General features: G+C 42.2%; 1 protein-coding gene across 1 annotated transcript; it reads right to left on the reverse strand.

Annotated features, from left to right (window-relative positions):
• Window positions 1372-3175, reverse strand: LOC109233774. The gene is made up of 2 exons (XM_019399636.1): window positions 3141-3175; window positions 1372-1900 (listed from the first exon to the last, which is right to left on the reverse strand). The coding sequence occupies exons 1-2, from the start codon at window positions 3173-3175 to the stop codon at window positions 1372-1374; spliced, it is 564 nt and encodes a 187-aa protein (XP_019255181.1).

Below are 19316 nucleotides of genomic sequence, written 5' to 3' on the forward strand. Positions count from 1 at the left end.
TAGAAAATAGGAGCCCGACTCAAATTTGCGATCGCAAAGCTGACATGTGGTCCGCATAATGGACCGCAAAATGCTCCCCAAAACCTGAAGATACTGTTTGGGTATGCGACAGAAATGCGGTCCGCATACCCGTTCTGCGGTCNACATGGACTAAGGTCCATTCCTTGAAGCGGCGCAAGGTGACTTGGATTTTATCCAGATACCTCTGCATTCTGTCTTCCCGAGCTTCATAGATTCCGTTTACTTGACTTACTATGAGGAGCGAATTGCATTTTGCCTCGATGGACTCGGCCCCCAGGCCCTTGGCCAACTCTAGACCTGCAATCATAGCCTCATACTTGGCTTCGTTGTTAGTTAGCTTCGCAATTTTTATGGATTGTCGGATTACGCCGCCGAAGGGCATCTTAAGGACTATACCGAGTCCTGATCCTCTGACGTTTGTGGCACCGTCCGTGAATAGGGTCCACACCCTAGAAGATGTGCTTGACTTTAGTAAAAGTTCCTTCTCTACCTCGGGGACAAGGGATGGCAAAAAATCGGCCACAAAATCCGCTAGGATCTGGGATTTGATGGTCGTTTGAGTCTGATACTCGATATCATACCCTCCGAGCTCGATGGCCCATTTGGCCAGTCGGCCCGACAACTCAGGTTTGTGCAGTATGCTCCGGAGGGGATAGGTCGATAGGGCACAGATGCGGTGGCACTAAAAGTAAGGCTTTAGCTTGCGCGAAGCGCTTATTAGTCAATTTTCCTATTTGGTGTTCGAACATCTTATTAACTAGGCGTTGGTACATTGCTCCTGCGTTTTTTAGTCCGAAGGGCATCACATTATAGCAATATGTGCCATACTTTGTGATGAATGAAGTGTTTTCCCTGTCCTCGGGGTTCATCTGAATCTGATTGTACCCCGAGTAAGCATCAAGGAAGGTGAGGGTCTCGTGGCCGGCCGTGGAATCGATCAGACGATCAATGCTGGGCAGCGGGAAAGAATCTTTGGGCATGCTTTGTTTAAATCCTTATAATCTACGCACATTCTTAGGTTATTCCCTTTCTTTGGCACTATTACTACATTAGCTAGCCATTCGAGATACTTTACCTCCCTGATGGACCCGATTTTTAAGAGTTTCGTTACCTCTTCTTTGATGAAGGTGTGTTTTACCTCGGACTGCGGCCTCCTTTTCTGCTTCACGGGTTTGAATTTGGGGTCGATGCTCAGCCAGTGGGAGGTTGTTTCTGGTGGGATACCTATCATATCTAGGTGGGACCAGGCAAAACAGTCGATATTGTTACTAAGGAATCGAATAAATCCTGTCCTCAATTCGGGGGTCAACCCCGTACCCAGGTATACCTTGCGGTCCGGGAGGTTATCGATCAGAATGGCCTGCTCCAATTCTTCGACCGTTGATTTGGTCGCAACGATTCTTCGGGGGCGACGAAGGTTCGGGGGTCGAAGAAATCTTCCTCATCATCTCCGCCGGTTTGCATGCTTTTTTCCTCGTTTGAGGCCGAGTGTGTGGGGGTCGACGCCTCATGGTGAACCGCGAACATTTCCTTTGCCGCCCGCTGTTCTCCATATATTGTTGTAATGCCATTTCTTGTGGGGAATCTCACCACCTGATGTAAGTTAGAGGGTACTGTCCTCATATCGTGTATCCAAGGCCTACCAAGCAAAGCGTTGTACCTCATGTTGCCGTCGATGACCTGAAATTTGGTGCTCTGGGTCGTGCCAGACGTGTTGATTTGGAGGGTGATTTCCCCTTTCGTTTCTTCCCCGATCATGTTGAAACCGTGGAGGATTCGAGGAATGGTGTTGATCTGACTGAGCAATCCCTGCTGTTCTATCACTCCAGACCTGATTATGTTGGCCGAGCTACCCGGGTCCACGAGCACGCGCTTTATCCTTTTGTTGTTTAAGAGAAACTAGATCACCAGTGCGTCATTATGTGGTTCTCCCATGGCCTCGAGGTCCTCCTCGATGAATATGAGGGTTTCCTCGGGTAAGATCTGTCGGGCCGATCCTTCTGTAGCGGATGTTTTTGTCCGCTTGGACACGGGGCACTGGGGATCGTCAGCCCCCCCCCCCTCGATAATCATGTGGATATCATGTTGGGGAGTACTTTTTTGCGCTCGGACTGTGCCCGGGGGTGCGCCGGACTCCGGGTTGATCGGATCTGTTCTCCTGTCGCTCTTGAGATCTCTGCTTCTCATTTCGCCGATCGAGCAGAATGTCCGGTCCTGAAAGCGGATATCCTGGGCAAGAAAAAGTTTGAGAGATATCGTGCGTTTAAGTGACGAAACTAGCAAGAAAATAATCACTATTATTTTTAGCCCCATGGTGGGCGCCAAACTGTTTACCGTGAAAATGGTAACAACAATTAAATTTGTAAATGGGATTCTAAAAATACGTGATCTATTCCCGAGCTAGTTTGTAAGGGTGATTAGTGATAAAATATGAAGTAAGAGAATAAAGATCGAGTTAGCCAAAGCGATAATCGAACCCGTAAGGGGACGTTCTCGGGCGCAGATCAAGCCAGTAGATACCTCGGGGCAGGCCTCGAGCCTATCTCGGGCTTATCGAGGGTAGTCGAGAAGGGGGTAACAGGTAAAGTTATAAATAAATAAGGCTCTTATGCTATCAATTTCGAGCTAAATGATGGAGACAAGTGAAGAAACTATAAAATGCTAAGGTGACCTCGGGGTCGATCAACACTGATAACTTAGAAGAAAGAAAGAGAGAGAGATATTATTGTATTATGGAGAAGTGGAGGAACATCAGCCCCTTACAAGGGAGGGTGAGTCCCATTTTTATAGGCGAGGGGACTCTGTAAAATGCATGTATGTTAATTGCGAGAATACAAAGATGGGACGGCTTGACGCGAGTCCTCTTAATAGGCTCCAGATAGGCTGAACCTGTTAGGTGTAGCCATGTGTCTAGAAGACTTCCTCTTCTATTCTGGCTTCGGACCCTGCCTCCTTCGATTCGGACCTCAACGAGCTCTGAGACCGAGAACTCGATCGTGGCCTTCCACCCTCGGGGTCTCGAGGAAGGCTTCTAAAATGTCTTGATAGCAGAAAATCAAGTCTTCTGATTTTACCGCGTACAATGCAGCGGGCTAGACCCGTGCCACAATGAAACTAACCTTCCTATCCCGCGGGTAGTTCTAGTCTCCTCCATTATTGCGAAGTACCATATCAATGTGGGTGCTGTGATGCCGGCCAACATGTTTGTGGTCGCCAGGCAAGATGATACCTCCTACCCATATCCCAACACCATCACTGAGTACCTTACGGATGTACGGGTGGTGCCAAGTGATTTTGACACGAATGTTCAGGCTAAGAAGCCCTTCTCATGGTATTCTCTGATGGATGCACACAACCCTAAGAGAAAGGGTCAGCTGACTACCACCATTAGCCAGTCTGATGAGTCAGCGGTGGTACATGCAGAGACAACCGATATGCCATCCACTTCTGTAGAGCCTTCAGCTAGTACAACTGCCATGCCCTTACCTTCAGCCTCAGTGCCTTCAATCTCGGCTTCGAAGCTAGTGCCTATGCCTACTGCTACACTATCTGTGCTACGATTCTCCCAAACACTAGCGAGCCTCAACAACTAGATGTAGGCAACCACTGCAAAGCTGTCTGACATATCCAGTACTGTTGTTGCACAATTATCCATCCCAGCACCCCAGATTCCCCCAATAGTGGGAGAGACATTGAGAAAGCTCTTGGAGAACCAGACCACCATAATGAACACTCTGGTACAACATGGGGCAGTGATTGAGGAGCTGGGAAAGGGAGTAAAGAAAATGAGAAAATCCCAGGCTTCCGAGAAGTCAGTTGACAAGCTCCAGAGAGAGGTAGCCAAGATTGCAGCAGTTGGAGATCTTCCATTTGACATGCTGATAGATCCAGCTCTCTCAACATCAGCAGCACCAGCAACACCAGTAGCACCATCACCTCCAGTGGCACCAACTGGCCAGTCTGAGGAGCCAAACCTAGCTGCCAACACTATTGAGGCAGTGCGCCAGATGTCCACTAACCTAGCCACTCCCAGAGTCTAGGATGATGAGATCCAGTTAGATGAGACTGAGAGCGGTGACGGTGCTACGGACACAGAGATGGCCAAGGAGCCATAGGGATTTTTCTTTACTCTTACCCTTCCTTTACTCTTATTTTGTTAAGCATTGGGGACAATGCTTATTTTTATTCACGGTAGTGGAGTTTATTTGATTTATTTTTATTATTTTGAGAAACCTAGTTTGTAATAACTGACAATATTTTCTTCTTTCTCCTTATTCTGTGTATATTCTCTCTTTTCCTCTCTCATTATGTATATTACGCTTTCAGTAGTTTTACTTTGTAGCTTCTTTATTTTGTTCTCTTATTAGTTATTGTTTAATTTAGTAGCTTCTTTTTCATTTAGTAGCTTTTTTTTATTTAATATCTTCTTATTGATTTAGTAGCTTCTTTTATGTTTTAGTGGAGAATAAGCCTTTGGTTTTCTTAATGCCACGGTTCTTTCCAAAGGTAGTTTTTGTGTGAACTAGGTGACTCTTCCCAACGATGGATGGCGTGACAACCTTCTTAAGGGATTGAGTCCTTGTTTGGTGTATAGGTAGTAATGATAGTACTAAGGAATAAAAAGACCTAATTGAGTCATGATCGAAGAGTCAAACACGCTGCACTTGGTACCAACACACTCAACTACGTGCTTATGATTACAAATAAGGTTTCTGGAAAGAAATAGCTCTGGTTAGTGACCTTGTGACTCTTGTGTTGACTTAGGTAATCACCGGGTGCTTTAACCGAAACATAGTGATATTCAATCTTGAATATGCTCGTCGTGGGCCCTCGACTCTATTCTCTTTAACAATCCAGTTGTGTGAGAGGTGAGATGTTTTTGTTGCAAGTCCAAGTACCTGTGCGTATGATCTAGAACTTGCTCCGAATGTGTTTCAAGGCGAAATCTTAAGTTTTGCTTGGCTTGAGAAGCGATTGTAGGCTCTCATTGACCTTCTTGATGTTTTCCTTTGCCTACCAATGTTGTTATCCTTAGTCAACCCATTGGAGCCTCAAACCTTTTTCATTTGATAACCATGTTACAAGTCCTTACCCGTTTTTTTCATGACTCTCTCTTCACACCCGAGCTTTACTCAACATTCATGTAAAACAATTGGATACCAAAGTATGTTTTGGGGAGAGACGAGGACCTTGAAAGAGGTATCAAGGCACAAAAAGAGAAAATAAATGATGAGAATGAAAGGCAAGCAAAGGAAAGAATAAAAAGAAAAATGCAAGAAGAGAGTGAATAAGTTGAAGAGTTAAAGGGATTCAAATAAAAGTAATGATGCTAGGCATGGGGAAATCAAAGAGGGAGAAAACGAACGTCAGGATCAAGAATGAGTGATGTTAAGTCTCTCTAGTTTGCCCAAGGAAAAGAAAATGCCTCTATGAATTGGAAAAGCATGAGCCGAGAACAGAAAATGGAGTGCTTAAGGAAAGATGAACCCGTTCTATCATAGCATATCCAACCTTAGTCCAAAATCCTTCATTGCATTCCAAAAAACCCTACGTGATTTCAATCTGAGTGATCTTACATTAGTTGTGATCTACATGAGGGGAAAGCCTATGGTACTTAAAGTCAGACTTGAGACATTCTTTTGAGAGAGATCAGTGAACATTTCGCAAATCTTTGGATTGAGTGCTAAAATTCTTAAAAGAGATAGGCAAACGGAGAGTAGAGGAGGAGGAGTTTGGGATCCACAATAACCTACATGAAAGAGCGAGCTTCCTCGACGAGTAAAGTCAACTCTTGATGCTTAAGTGTCACATTAGAACTATTTGTGCATATGAGTTTAACTTGTTGCCTAGTTGATAATTCATAAGTGGTGTGGGTAACTTTTGGTCCCAATTGATGTGTGAATGAGTCACCTTTGATTAGCAGGAATGACTCTTAACTTGTGGAGGTGGGAACTAATTAATTTGCTTGAGGACAAGCAAACACCTAAGTTTGTGGGAGTTGATAAGTGGGGATTTTGACTACTTATTAGCGCCTATTAGCTTTTTCTTTAGTCCAAAAACGTTTAACTGTGTTCCCGAAAACTGATGAAATGTTCTTAATTGGAAGATGGACTCCCGAGGTGAAATCCAACTCAAAAAGGAGTAATCTAAACTCAAGGCCATAAAAGGCACAGAAGCCCAAAAGTGCGGACTACAGAATATCATCTGCGGCCGTAGATGATGAAGGAAAAGCCAGCAAAGTTTGGTGCAAAGTACCGTTCGCATATAAATTATGCGGCCGCAAAAGATGGCTAGGAACAAAGTTCAGAGAATGTGCAAAGTTCCAAGTTTCCAATCCCTCAGAAGTGCGGATTGCATAGGAATTATGCGGCCGCAGAAGAAGTGCCTTGCGGCCGCAAACGTAAAAGTGTGGACCGCAGATGACCAAAGTGCGACTGCAATAACAAATTTGCGAACCGCAGATAGAATGCCTTGCGGCCGCAGATCAGTATTATGCGGCCGCATACCTCTAGTTCCTGACAGGATGAAGAAATCTGCGGACCGTACTTGGAATGTGCGAACGCAGAACCTCCCGAAGGGGCATTTTTGTCAGAAATTCGAGCCTTGTATAAATTGACGAGTTTCGCAATTGTAGGTCAACTTTTGACATGAGCAAGTACAATAGTTGTTTCTTATTGTTTCTTTTAGTAGTTTTTCATATTTTAGGATTTTTTAACATAGATTTTACCATTTTTACTTTACATTATGAGTTTATTTAGCATCTCTTCTTCTATTTCTTCACTTTCAAGCATGAGTAGCTAGATTTTTACTAGGGTTGTGACCAAACCTTAGTGTGTAAACCTTATGGGTGTCTAATTTAATGTTGGTTTATGGTTGGGAATTTATTATTTAGCCTTGTTCATGCTTTAATTTGTAGAATTGACGGTTGAAAACATTAGTTCATACCTATTTGACTTAGTCTCTACTTGAGAAAGAGAGACTTAGTCTAGGAAAACTTGGCTTACAAGAAATTGGGTCAATCGAGAGATTGATAATCCTAATTAAAGGGTTCAACCTAGAGATAGTAATAACCCAACTTGAGCTTTTATCTACCATTTTGTGCAATACCCATTTGGACTTGAGAAAGCTAAATTAGGAAAAATCACTCTCTGACCGAGAGATATTGAGTGGGTAATTGAGTTTTGATAGATAAATACACCCTGATCAACAAAACAAGCTTTTCTTAGTTTCATTTCTTAATATTGCAATCTTAGTTTAAAATAGACATATAAACAACCCCAATTTGTGGAAGTCTAAATTGAGATAGTTCATACTCACGTACTACAATGTATACTCCTAACTACCACATATTGCTCCTTGTGGAAATAGACCCCAACTCTTGTTGGGTATTTATATTGCAATCGGCCATTTCATATCCATGATTTGAGGTGTGAATTGGACGAGACCACACATCACTATGGATTTTGTGGTAGGCTTATCATAGTCCTTGATGAAATTTGACGTAGTCTGGGTTATTATGGACCGGTTGACCAAGTCCGCACACTTCATTCTAGTGATGATGACCTATTCTTCAGAGCGACTGGCTCAAATTTACATCCGATATATTATCTGCTTGCATGGCGTGCCCATTTCAATCATTTCTGACAGAGGCACGCAGTGCACATTGCAGTTTTGGAGAGCAGCGCAGCGAGAGCTGGGCACACGGGTAGAGCTGAGTACACCATTCCATCCCTAGACGGACGGGAAATCTGAGCGCACTATTCAGATATTGGAGGACATGTTACGTGCTGTGTTATGGATTTCAAAGGTGTGTGGGATCAATTTCTTCTGTTACCAGAGTTCGCCTACCACAACAGCTTTCAGTCAAGTATCCAAATGACACCTTATAAGGCCTATATGGGAAGAGATGTCGTTCTCCAATTGGTTGGATTGAGCCTTGGGAGGCTAGGTTGTTGGGCACTGATTTGGTCCGTGATGCCGTGGAAAAGGTTAAGGTGATTAAGAAGTGGCTCCACTCCGTACAATGTAGGCGAGTTTGCACAGAAGCACAGTTTGGTCAGAGACTGGGTTTCTGCAGATGCAGAGGATGGAGCGCAAAAGCGGCCCCGCAGGTGCGCAACATCGGGGCTTAAATGATTTTTGCATTAGCAGACTTTTGAACACAGAAGCGGTGTTGTAGGTGCGACCATATGTACCGCAGATGCGAGAATCGCTAGGCATAACATAAAAAGCGAGGGTTTGGTAATTTTTCTCATTGTGGAATTTTAGAGCTCGGTTGGAGGCAATTTTTGTGAGGCTTTTTACTACAATTGAAGAGGTGAGTAAAGATTATTCAATTTTATTGTTAGATATTGATTCCCCATTGATTATTACACCTAATTTATGTGATTTTAAAGTGAAATTTGGGGATTTTATGCTATTTTATTGGAAAGTGAGATTTAGTGATTTGAGAGCCGATTTTTTGATGGAATAGGATGAAATTAGTATGGACTCGTAATTGAATGTGTGTTCGGAAATTATGAACTCTATCGAGATTCGGGGTGCGGTACCGAGGTTGACTTTACATATTTGATTCAAGAATTTAGCTTTATAATTTGGAATTGTTTGCAATAGCTATTATAGATGGTATTAAGTTGCTTTGTCTAGATTTGAGTAGCTCAGAGGCCGTTTCACTGTCGCGCCCCCTTTTTCTTGTGAAATCGGGTTTATGACATTTTTGGTTGAGACAACTCGTTCCTTTTTGGAAAGGGGTTTGCAGTTTTTGAAGAGTCGCCACCTAACGATTTAATGTGTGTTAGGGCACCTATAGGGTTCATTTACAACTATATTTGATAACCAGAGACAGGGTAAGGGCTTGAAATTATCCTAAGGGAAGGTGTTAGGCACCCCTCAGGATCCACTAGTGTGGTTCCCCGCCAGACAATTTTTGTGTGAATTTGTACAATTAGAAAATAAACAAGTATGGCTCAAATATTTGGGGATTTAAGTTTAAATACACAGATGCTTGAAAAAAATAGTTAATGAAAAGAAATACAATCTAAGCGTATTTGTGAATGTAAAAGGAGTGTCCTATGTTGGTTAGCCTATAGGATCACATTAGTACAATGCCCGGTAATCACTCCTTAAAAAGGGGCTACGCGTGGCATTAGTGCACCGGTCATCATATCCATATCTACACTTTCCCGCCCCGTAAAGGTAATTAAAGCGAGGGTTGGTCTCGACCCCTATTGCATGCTGTTACCCGTCCATTCCTATCAGTCCCGGAGGAATTTAGGACTCCTATCCTATAAGGGGGGGGGGGGTTCTAGGCAGACCCTCAGGTTTAAAGGGCAAAATACTAGCCGACAAATAAAAACACATAGGACTGCATTTAGGGGGTAAAACACAGAAATCAGATAGAAGGCCCAGATATACCTCAACAAGTAATGCACATAGGCAACACGATTCATACGCAATTAAGGTCTAAATTCAGATCCTAACAAGGTATTTAAGTGATAACAGTGGGACCAGATTTATTACATGACTCAGAAAAGAAGTCCGAATCAGGCTTGCCTACTGATTTTAACACGTTGACGGTTAAAAACTAACCACAAAGTCTGTTCTGGTTTTATTTAAAGTTGATTGCCTAAGGCTTGCCTAGGCGCGGAATACAGATGACTACATTCTATATAGTGAAACAAGGCAGGTTTTTTAAAGCGGACTCTTGAATCCTTATAGGAATGATATCTAATGACAAATCTAGGCAGTTTTTGAAAGAACTTGTTTTAGAGAAAATAAACCATTAATTAAACCAGTTTCGAAATGAACTAAAACGTGGACTCGGTTGATTTATTTGACTAAACTAGTTAAGATCTATAGGCAGAATTTCTAGAGTTATTCCCTATAGACATGACATCTAGTTGTTTAACACTGATTTCAGAAACTTTGCAGGCATGATGACCAATGAAAGAAAACATGTAACACTTATTATAACAGAAGCTGGATTAAATTATATCCTATAGGTATGGCATCTATTTGTGAAACTAATTTTGAGACCTATTAAATATGATTTCTAACATGGTAAGGCAAGTATAGTAAAATCCTACTAAACATGATTTCTAACATGGTACGGCAAGTATAGTAAAACCCTATAGGCATGTTTTCTAACATGGTAAGGCCAAACATAGTAAAAATGTAAAGTCCTATAGGCATGGTTTCTACCCGCCTTACCCCACAAACATGTAAATACCCGCCCTTTTAACTAGTTACCCCACTATTCGTTTACTAATTATTACAGACCATGTGAATGAACTACATAAGAAAAGTAAAAATTACACTATAGAGAGCCTGAAATAGGCCCAGACATTCAGCACCTGATTAGGACTTCCTCCTTGAGTTATGTAATGAACCACCTCAAGTGCCAAGATTGTTCCATAGCCTTTCTCATATCTGGGTGTGTCAGAGTTCCCAAAGGACCTTAAGGGATCCCGGGCAGTTCTCACACCCAGATTGCATAACCAAGACAGAGTAAGTGCAGTGTAGAAAGGCCAGCTTTTATGTGTCCAAGTTCAGAGGGAACTCAAGGGTCCCAAGGCAAGGCTCACACAAAAAGGGCAGAACCTAGTGGTCTAAGAGTATATGTGAGAGTGTTTCACATAAATTTAAAAGAGATGAGTTGGAAACAATTTTGACAATGATTTGTTTGAAATATGTTTTGGAAGGCAATAGAAGAGTTTGCCTTAGTGAAAACTAGCTTGAAGAAGAAAAGAAACAGGACAATCAGTAACTCAAGACCAAATCAACATACATAGTTCAAACACAAACAGGGAAAGGAGTAATTGGGGACAAGTAGTTCATATGCGAAAGAATATTTGCACACAAGTTAACACCAGAGAAGTACTACAGAACATAAATAGTCACAGCAATAGTCTATCACAAAATGTTCATGCCATGAGCTTAACAACATCATATTTAAGGGGTGCTAAACAGAGTTACACATTAGGTTTAGGGGAAAGGGTTCAGGATCACATAGTAACTAGGTGTCATGCTTATAATATATTGGGGGTTATGGAGGTAGGGCAGAATAGTAGTAGAAAATGTAAGAAAGCAGTAGACATGCAGAATTACAGGGTAATCATATGGCAAAATAGGCATGCTAATTGCAAGGGAGGCAGCAGAACCACAAGTAAAAGCATAAGAGAAACAAAAGGAAGTGCAATACAAATAGAAACATATTGTTTTGGAGGTTGTAAATTAAACTTAAAATATACTAGTAAAAATGAGAGAATAGGTGCAGAGTGAGGAGTGAAGAGCAGTACAATGAAGGGAAGTAGAGCAGTAGTGTGTAGAGCAGTAGAATAGTAGAACAATAGAGCAGTAGAGCAATGTATCCACACAGTTTTGGCTTGCAGCCAACTGAGTATCAAAGTAAGAGAGTATGTATGTGTGTAAGAGAGAGTTCAGAACAATGTAATTGTTCGTGTGTTATGCTAAAGAGAGGGTAGAGTATTTATAGTTTTAGAACATGCAGGAAAATAAGGTAATAGGTACTGACTTAGCACAATTATAGAAATAATACAAATCAGAATCAATTAAAGACCCGGACTTCCTTCAATTAGGGAGTCATAGTTCAAATGGGTACAAGTTGTATCAAATAGGAAAAAGAATTACTTATAAGACTGATTTTACCACAGTAGGAGTAGTAAAAGCATGTGGCATGTAATAAGGACTAAGTACAGAATATTTTCAAGTAAGGAATGTACATGTTAAATAACTAACAACATATTTGTGCACATAAATAAGGTAGAGTACAATTTTAATTCTGACAGTTAGTTCAAAGAATCACGAATGAGATTGAAAATCACAAGGAATCAGCACTAAGGAAGGTATCACAAAAGTAAGGAAGCAATTCAAAAACTCAGTACAGAATTACAAGGAAAATACACAAAATCATAGATTCAGGGAAGATATCGTAGGTCTAAGGAGATTACACAAAAAATCAATATAAATTATGATGTGAACAATCAATAAAACAAATGGTCGGACCTAATAAATAATAAATAACATGTTTGAACAAAATTAGATAAACCCTAAGAACGGATTAGAGCAGGAAGCACAAGAGCATATAGAACATACATGAAACATAGAATGTTCATGAGAGACATGCAAACACATCGCAAACAGACTCAAACTTCAAATCGGATCCAGAAGTATTAGGGTTTCTTAATGAAAATGAATGGAAAGACTCAAGTGATGTTTAAACATATTAAAAATCACAAAGTAATTGCTAAAAATCAGAAAGGAATCGTTTTTTGCAAAAGGGTTTTGAAACCCTAGTCTGGAAAATGAGAAAATCGTTTGAAATCAGAGAAATCTTTTTAGGAAAACAGGTGAGAACCTTTAAAGACACATAGATCCATCACAGATCTAAAAAGATCGGAGGATTTAAAGCTAGGGTTTTCCAGAAAAGTAGTAGAGATGATAGAATAGGTCAAGAACCCATAGATCCGTAATAAAACAAGAAGAAGTTCTTACTCACAAACGAAAAATGGCCTGAGATAGGATGATAAACAAACTTCCAAACTGGAACCACTTGGGGTTCCCTTGAGTAGATCTCAAGGATCCAAGAAATCGAAAAGCCATGGCGTGTGGAATACCAGGCCCGGTCGGAGATGTAGAAACATAGTAGGAGGGGTTTATGCCAGTGACGGCGATAGGGTTTGAGTTAGGTCTCAGAGAGAACTTGGAGAGGAAGGGATTCATGGGCGGTGCAAATGAGAGAATGGGGTAGGGTTTGGGGGGTTGTTGGATTAAAAAAGGAAAGAGATAACGTGGACTGTTGATATGGGAGATCGACGGTCGAGATTAAAAAGGGTAGGTTGGGTTCCGGGTTTTGGTATGGGTTAATAGGGTGTGGGTCGAGTTTTAATTGTAAAATTGGGCTGGGAATTGGGGTCCTGATTTGGCTATAATTGAAAGCCAATTTGGCTATAATTTAAATAGCTAGTTTTTTCCTATTTAATTTATAAAAAATAGTAGATAATTTCTGAAAAGATAATTTAGAATGCTAAAATGATTTAGGTTATATAATTAGTAATTTAACATACAGGACCCAATTTTATGCATATAAAACATAATTATCTTAAAAGGGCTAATATTGCAATTATATGCAATTTAGCTTTAAAAATACTAAATGTAATTGCAAAAAATATATATAGATTACCTTAGCCATATTTTGGCATAAATATAGAAATCCAACAGATGAACTAGCAAAATAATAATTTTGGAAATAATTATTTGGGATTTTATGGATAAAAAGGGAGAAAATAAATCAGTTTAAACCTTTAAAATTATTGGAAAAATAATAAAAACTTCGGGCATGATTATATATGCATATAATTGCAATTTAGAAGGTATTTTTGCATATTTAAAAATATAGGGAAAAAATGGGTATCAACAGCTGCCCCTCTTTACCCGGGAAGGATGAAAGAATTTTCGGGTAAAGAAATGATGGCCAATTTTGACCGAGCGAAATAGTTCGAGAAATTAGGCCGCACCCTGGCTTATGAGCTGCCTACATATCCCTGGTTCTACAGGAATCAGGTCATGTGTAGTTCTGGATTCATCGGCGAAGTTTACCGGTGAAGTCATCTCAAGAGCCGACGTAACATCTAGGGCCGAGTGAGTGAACGGTTTACGGGAAGGTGATGTATGATATGGCTGGGAAAACTGGAGCGGGATCGCTACTGCTGGGATAGCCGTTGCTCGCGGGGTTACCCGCAAATAAACAATACAAGCATATATTGCGTAATTTAAACATGATGCGAATTCCCATTGGACCATGAATGTTGTCTTTGGACGGTTAGGAATGGCGTCCTCAGACCATGATGTTCTGGGCCATGGGTTGTTTGGTGCAGGATTCGCAGGCCATGAAATGATGTTCTCGTGCTATGAGGAGGGTGCCTCCGAACCATGACGCCTTTGAAAAATTATACGCAAAAGATTGAAAGAGCTCCTCGGGCCATGACATGGTGTTCTCGGGCCATGAAGATGGTGCCTCTGAACGATGACGCCTTTGGACGAGTTGGCGATATTTCAGCCCATGAAGGATGCAGTAGTATGATTTGGACAAGACAGAGCTTAGTCTTGCGAATTGAAGGGCAGAGCTTAGCCCGTAAGAAAAGCGAGATAAATAGTGCTTGAGATAGCGCTTAGTTTCAAAGAAAAATTGGAGGCAGAGCTTAGCCTCGAAAGGCAGGAGAGCAACCTTATGCAAAGATGTGAATGCAGATGGAGGTAGAGCTTAACCTCGGAAGGAAGAATGGTAGCCTTATGCAGATTGGAAGGCAGAATGGTAGCCTTATGCACATTGGAAGGCAGAATAGTAGCCTCATGCAATGCAGATGCAGATGGAGACATCGTTTAGTCTCAGAAGGCAGAATGGTAGCCTTATGCACATTGGAGGGTAGAATGGTAGCCTTATGCAATGTAGATGCAGATGGAGATAGCGTTTTGTCTTGGAAGGCAGAATAGTAGCCTTGTGCAAATTGGAAGGAATAATGGTAGCCTTATGCAATGCAGATGCAGATGCAGACAGTGTTTAGTCTTGGAAGGCAGAATAGTAGCCTTATGCAAATTGGAAGGCAGAATGGTAGCCTTATGAAATGCAGATGCAGATGGAGATAGCGTTTAGTCTCAGAAGGCAGAATAGTAGCCTTATGCAAGAAATAGAATAACAAATGACGGTAGAATTTTCTTAGCTGATAACAGATTGCGGCGTTGTGAGTACTGGGAGCATTGTGACATATGGAGCATTACTGGCGTGTGCTGATAGCGAATGTTAGCATGTGCAACGGTTCTGAGGGCAATGTTTGTCCCTTGAGCGTACAGTATGTTTAAGGATTTCGCAATCCTAGTGCCTGCATCCAAAGAAAAATCGTAAGTTTTGTAAGGGGGAGGTTAATTCGTATCCCCGCTGGCTTTGCTTGACTCGTTCGGCTTTGATCTGGTGATACCGTCTGTATCATTGGGGTAGCGTAGCTAAACAAAGCAGTTTCAATAATAAACGTGCATGATTTTATAAAAGCATGACATAAATGTATAATTAAAAATAGCTTTTAGATGAACCGATGACTGTGACGTAGTTCAAGACATTGCAACCTCTCCTGCTACAGAATTTTTAGGGTCCTCCTCAAAATTCTGCCCCAGTTTGATGGGTTGACGTTTCAGACTGTTGCTCGTGCGGCGATCGGCTGAAATTACTTCGGAATTTTGAGGGTGGACCCTCAAAATTCTGCCCCAGTTTCCAATTGCGGGGGGAAATGAAATTTTTATTGAATTGTGACCGAACCCATAGGGCTGCCTAGGTATCCCCTCTTAAACGGGAATCAGGTCAGGCGTAGTTCAATTTACATCATATAAGGAAAGCCTAAAGATTACACATAGTAACGCTTGACTACATCTAAATTGATCGGCTTTGGCAAGACTTCTCCGTCCATTTCTGCAAGTATGAGGGCTCCTGCTGTCAAAACTCGGTGAACCATGTATGGACCCTGCCAGTTGGGAGAGAACTTCCCATTGGCTTCATCTTGATGCGGAAAAATTTTCTTCAACACCAGCTGCCCTGGTGTGAACTGTCTTGGCTTGACTCTTTTGTTGAAGGCTCTGGACATTCTGTTCTGATAGAGTTGACCATGGCAGACTGCATTCATTCTCTTTCCGTCTATATGGGCTAGTTGCTCATAAAGACTTTTTACCCACTCTGCGTCGTCGAGCTCAGCTTCTTGTATGATCCTTAGGGAAGGAATTTCTACCTCAGTGGGAATGACAGCCTCTGTACCGTAAACCAGTATATAGAGGGTTGCCCCGGTTGATGTGCAGACTGTGGTGCGATATCCCAGTAGAGCAAATGATAACTTCTCGTGCCACTGTCTATGCTTCTCTATCATTTTCCTCAATATCTTCTTGATATTCTTGTTGGCGGCTCCTACAGCTCCATTCATCTAAGGTCTGTAGGCTGTGGAATTCTTGTGTTTGATCTTGAAAGTTTCGCACATGACTTTCATTAAGTCGCTGTTGAGGTTGGAGCCATTATTAGTAATGATTGACTCTGGAATTTCGAATCGACAAACAATGCGGTCGCGGACAAAGTCTGCCACGACTTTCTTAATCACTGCTTTGAAAGATGCTGCTTCGACCCATTTGGTGAAATAGTCGATGGCTACTAGGATGAAACTGTGTCTGTTAGAAGCGGCACGCTCCATTGGTCCAATAACATCCATTCCCCAGGCGGCGAACGACTACGGTGAGCTTGTTGCATTAAGCTCGTTCGGAGGTACCTTTATCATGTCTGCATGTATCTGACAGCGGTGGCATTTCCGGACATACTGGATGCAGTCTATTTCCATAGTCATCCAAAAGTAACCAGCCCGGAGTATCTTCTTTGCTAAGACAAAACCGTTCATATGTGGACGCAGGTCCCAGCATGAATTTCCTCTAGTAGCTTGGATGCTTCCTTTGCGTCGACACATCTTAATAATCCTAATTTGGGAGTCCTCCTATACAGGATTCCTCCGCTGTGAAAGAAGTTGTTGGACAATCTCCGAAGTGTGCGTTTCTGAGTAGGATTTGCAAGCTCTAGGTACTCTCATCTTGCCAAATATTCCTTGATATCATGAAACCAAGGCTTTCCGTCTGCTTCTTCTTCAACATGGGCACAGTAAGCTAGCTGATTATGGATTTTCACCGAAATGGGATCAATGAAATTCTTGTCGGGATGCTGTATCATAGATGATAGGGTAGCCAATGCATCGGCGAACTCATTCTGGATTCTGGGAACATGTTGGAATTCCGTCTTCGTGGACCTCTTTCTCAATTCCTGTACGTGGTGCAGATACGGGAGTATCTTGGAGTTCTTGGTTGCCCATTCTCCTCGTACCTGATGTATAAGTAAGTCTGAATCTCCAATCACTAGCAGCTCTTGAACGTTCATGTCAATGGCCATTTTGAGTCCTAAGATGCAGGCTTCATACTCGGCCATATTGTTGGTGTAGGGGAATTTGAGTTTGGCAGACACCGGATAATGCTGACCGGTTTCTGATATTAGGACTGCTCCAATGCCAACTCCTTTGAAGTTTGCTGCTCCATCGAAGAACATTCTCCAACCATCATAGGATTCCGCAATGTCCTCTCCTATGAATGATACCTCTTCATCAGGAAAATACATTTTCAGGGGTTCGTATTCTCCATCCACGGGGTTTTCAGCAAGGTGGTCTGCCAGTGCCTGTCCCTTGACCGCTTTCTGAGTTACGTAAACAATGTCGAACTCACTCAACAGGATTTGCCACTTGGCTAGCTTGCCGGTGGGCATGGGCTTCTGAAAGATGTACTTCAAGGGATCCATTCTCGATATGAGATATGTGGTATAGGCGCAGAAGTAATGTCTCAGCTTCTGAGCTACCCAGGTCAAAGCACAACAGGTGCGTTCCAATAGAGAATATCGAGCCTGTACGGGGTGAACTTCTTGCTGAGATAATAAATGGCTTGCTCCTTCCTTCCTGTTTCATCGTGCTGCCCCAGAACGCAGCCGAAAGCTCCATCTAACACTGCAAGTTAGAGTAATAAGGGTCTACCCGGCTCAGGCGGGACTAAGACTGGTGGTGTTGACAGGTACTCCTTGATTTTGTCGAAGGCCTTTTGGCAGTCATTGGTCCATTTGGTGGCGGCGTCCTTCTTTAGCATCTTGAAGATTGGCTCACAGATAACTGTAGACTGTGCTATGAATCGGCTGATGTAGTTAAGCCTTCCCAAGAAACTCATCACATCTTTCTTGTTCCTTGGCGGTGGTAGTTCTTGAATGGCTTTGACTTTCGATGGATCCAGTTCTATTCCTCGGCGGCTCACAATAAACCCAAGCAATTTCCCAGCAGGAACCCCAAATGCACACTTTGCGGGGTTTAATTTCAGGTTGTATCTCCGCAGTCTATTGAAGAACTTCCTCAGATCTTCTATGTGGTCAGTGGCCTTCTTGGACTTGATAATAACATCATCCACATATACCTCTATCTCCTTGTGTATCATATCATGGAAGATGGTAGTCATGGCCCTCATGTAGGTGGCCCCTGCATTCTTCAGGCCGAATGGCATCATCTTGTAACAGTACACTCCCCACGGCGTAATGAAAGCCGTTTTCTCAGCATCTTCCTCATCCATCCAGATCTGATGATAACCAGCGAAGCAATCTACGAATGACTGTAGCTCATGCTTGGCGCAATTGTCAATCAGGATGTGTATATTTGGCAAAGGGAAGTCGTCTTTCGGACTGGCCCGGTTGAGATCCCGGTAGTCGACACAGACTCTGACTTTCCCATCCTTCTTTGGCACTGGCACAATGTTGGCTAACCACGTCGGGTATTCTACTACCCTGAGAACCTTAGCGTTGATCTGCTTGGTGACTTCTTCCTTGATTTTCAAACTCATATCAGGCTTGAACTTTCTGAGCTTTTGCTTTATCGGCGGACACATTGGATTGGTTGGCAGTTTGTGAGCCACAATAGACGTACTCAGACCAGTCATGTCATCATACGACCAGGCGAATATGTCCTCATACTCCTTTAGAAATTCTGTGTATTCTTTCTTCTCTGATGGCGACAGGTGAATGCTGATTCGCATTTCCTTGACGTTTTCTGAATCTCCCAGGTTGACAATTTCGGTCTCGTCCAGGTTGGACTTAGGTCTGTTCTCAAAGTTCTCAACTTCTTTGACAATCTCGTCGGATATTTCATCTTCCTCTGAATCCATGTCCGTTTGTTGCGTTGTCTCATTGCATGTCACAGTCATTGGTTCATCAAGACAAGTAATAGTAATGTTGTATAGGTAAAGTAATGAGAGAAAACGATAGCAATAAATATTGATTCATAAGAAAAGTCAAAAAATGCTTTTGATCAAGATCTTATTACGGGAATTGAAAAATGCGAAAGGAAAATCATTTAGTAAATAAAACAGTGAATAATGCATGTTTTAGCCTTACTACCCGAGGCTCGTCGCGCTTTGGTTGTCTTGATGGTCCAATTCTTGAGATGTGCCCCTCTGCTCACAGCCTATATGGAAGGGCCTTCCTCCCCCTCCTCCTCGAGAATAACGTAACAGTCCATATCACTGTCCTCTAGAAATAAGTTCTTCACTGCTGCAAGTGCTTTTTCTTCATCTGACCCATAAATAATGTCGGCATGTTGGAAGGTCTGCTCCAGATGCGGTATTGGTTGCTCTAGTGGGTAGTAAGGATTGCGCCATGGTGGCGACCAGCTATTGAATTCTTC

The sequence above is a fragment of the Nicotiana attenuata genome, chromosome 10 (genome assembly GCF_001879085.1).
Source record: "Nicotiana attenuata strain UT chromosome 10, NIATTr2, whole genome shotgun sequence".
In the NCBI taxonomy this organism is placed as follows: Eukaryota; Viridiplantae; Streptophyta; class Magnoliopsida; order Solanales; family Solanaceae; genus Nicotiana; species Nicotiana attenuata.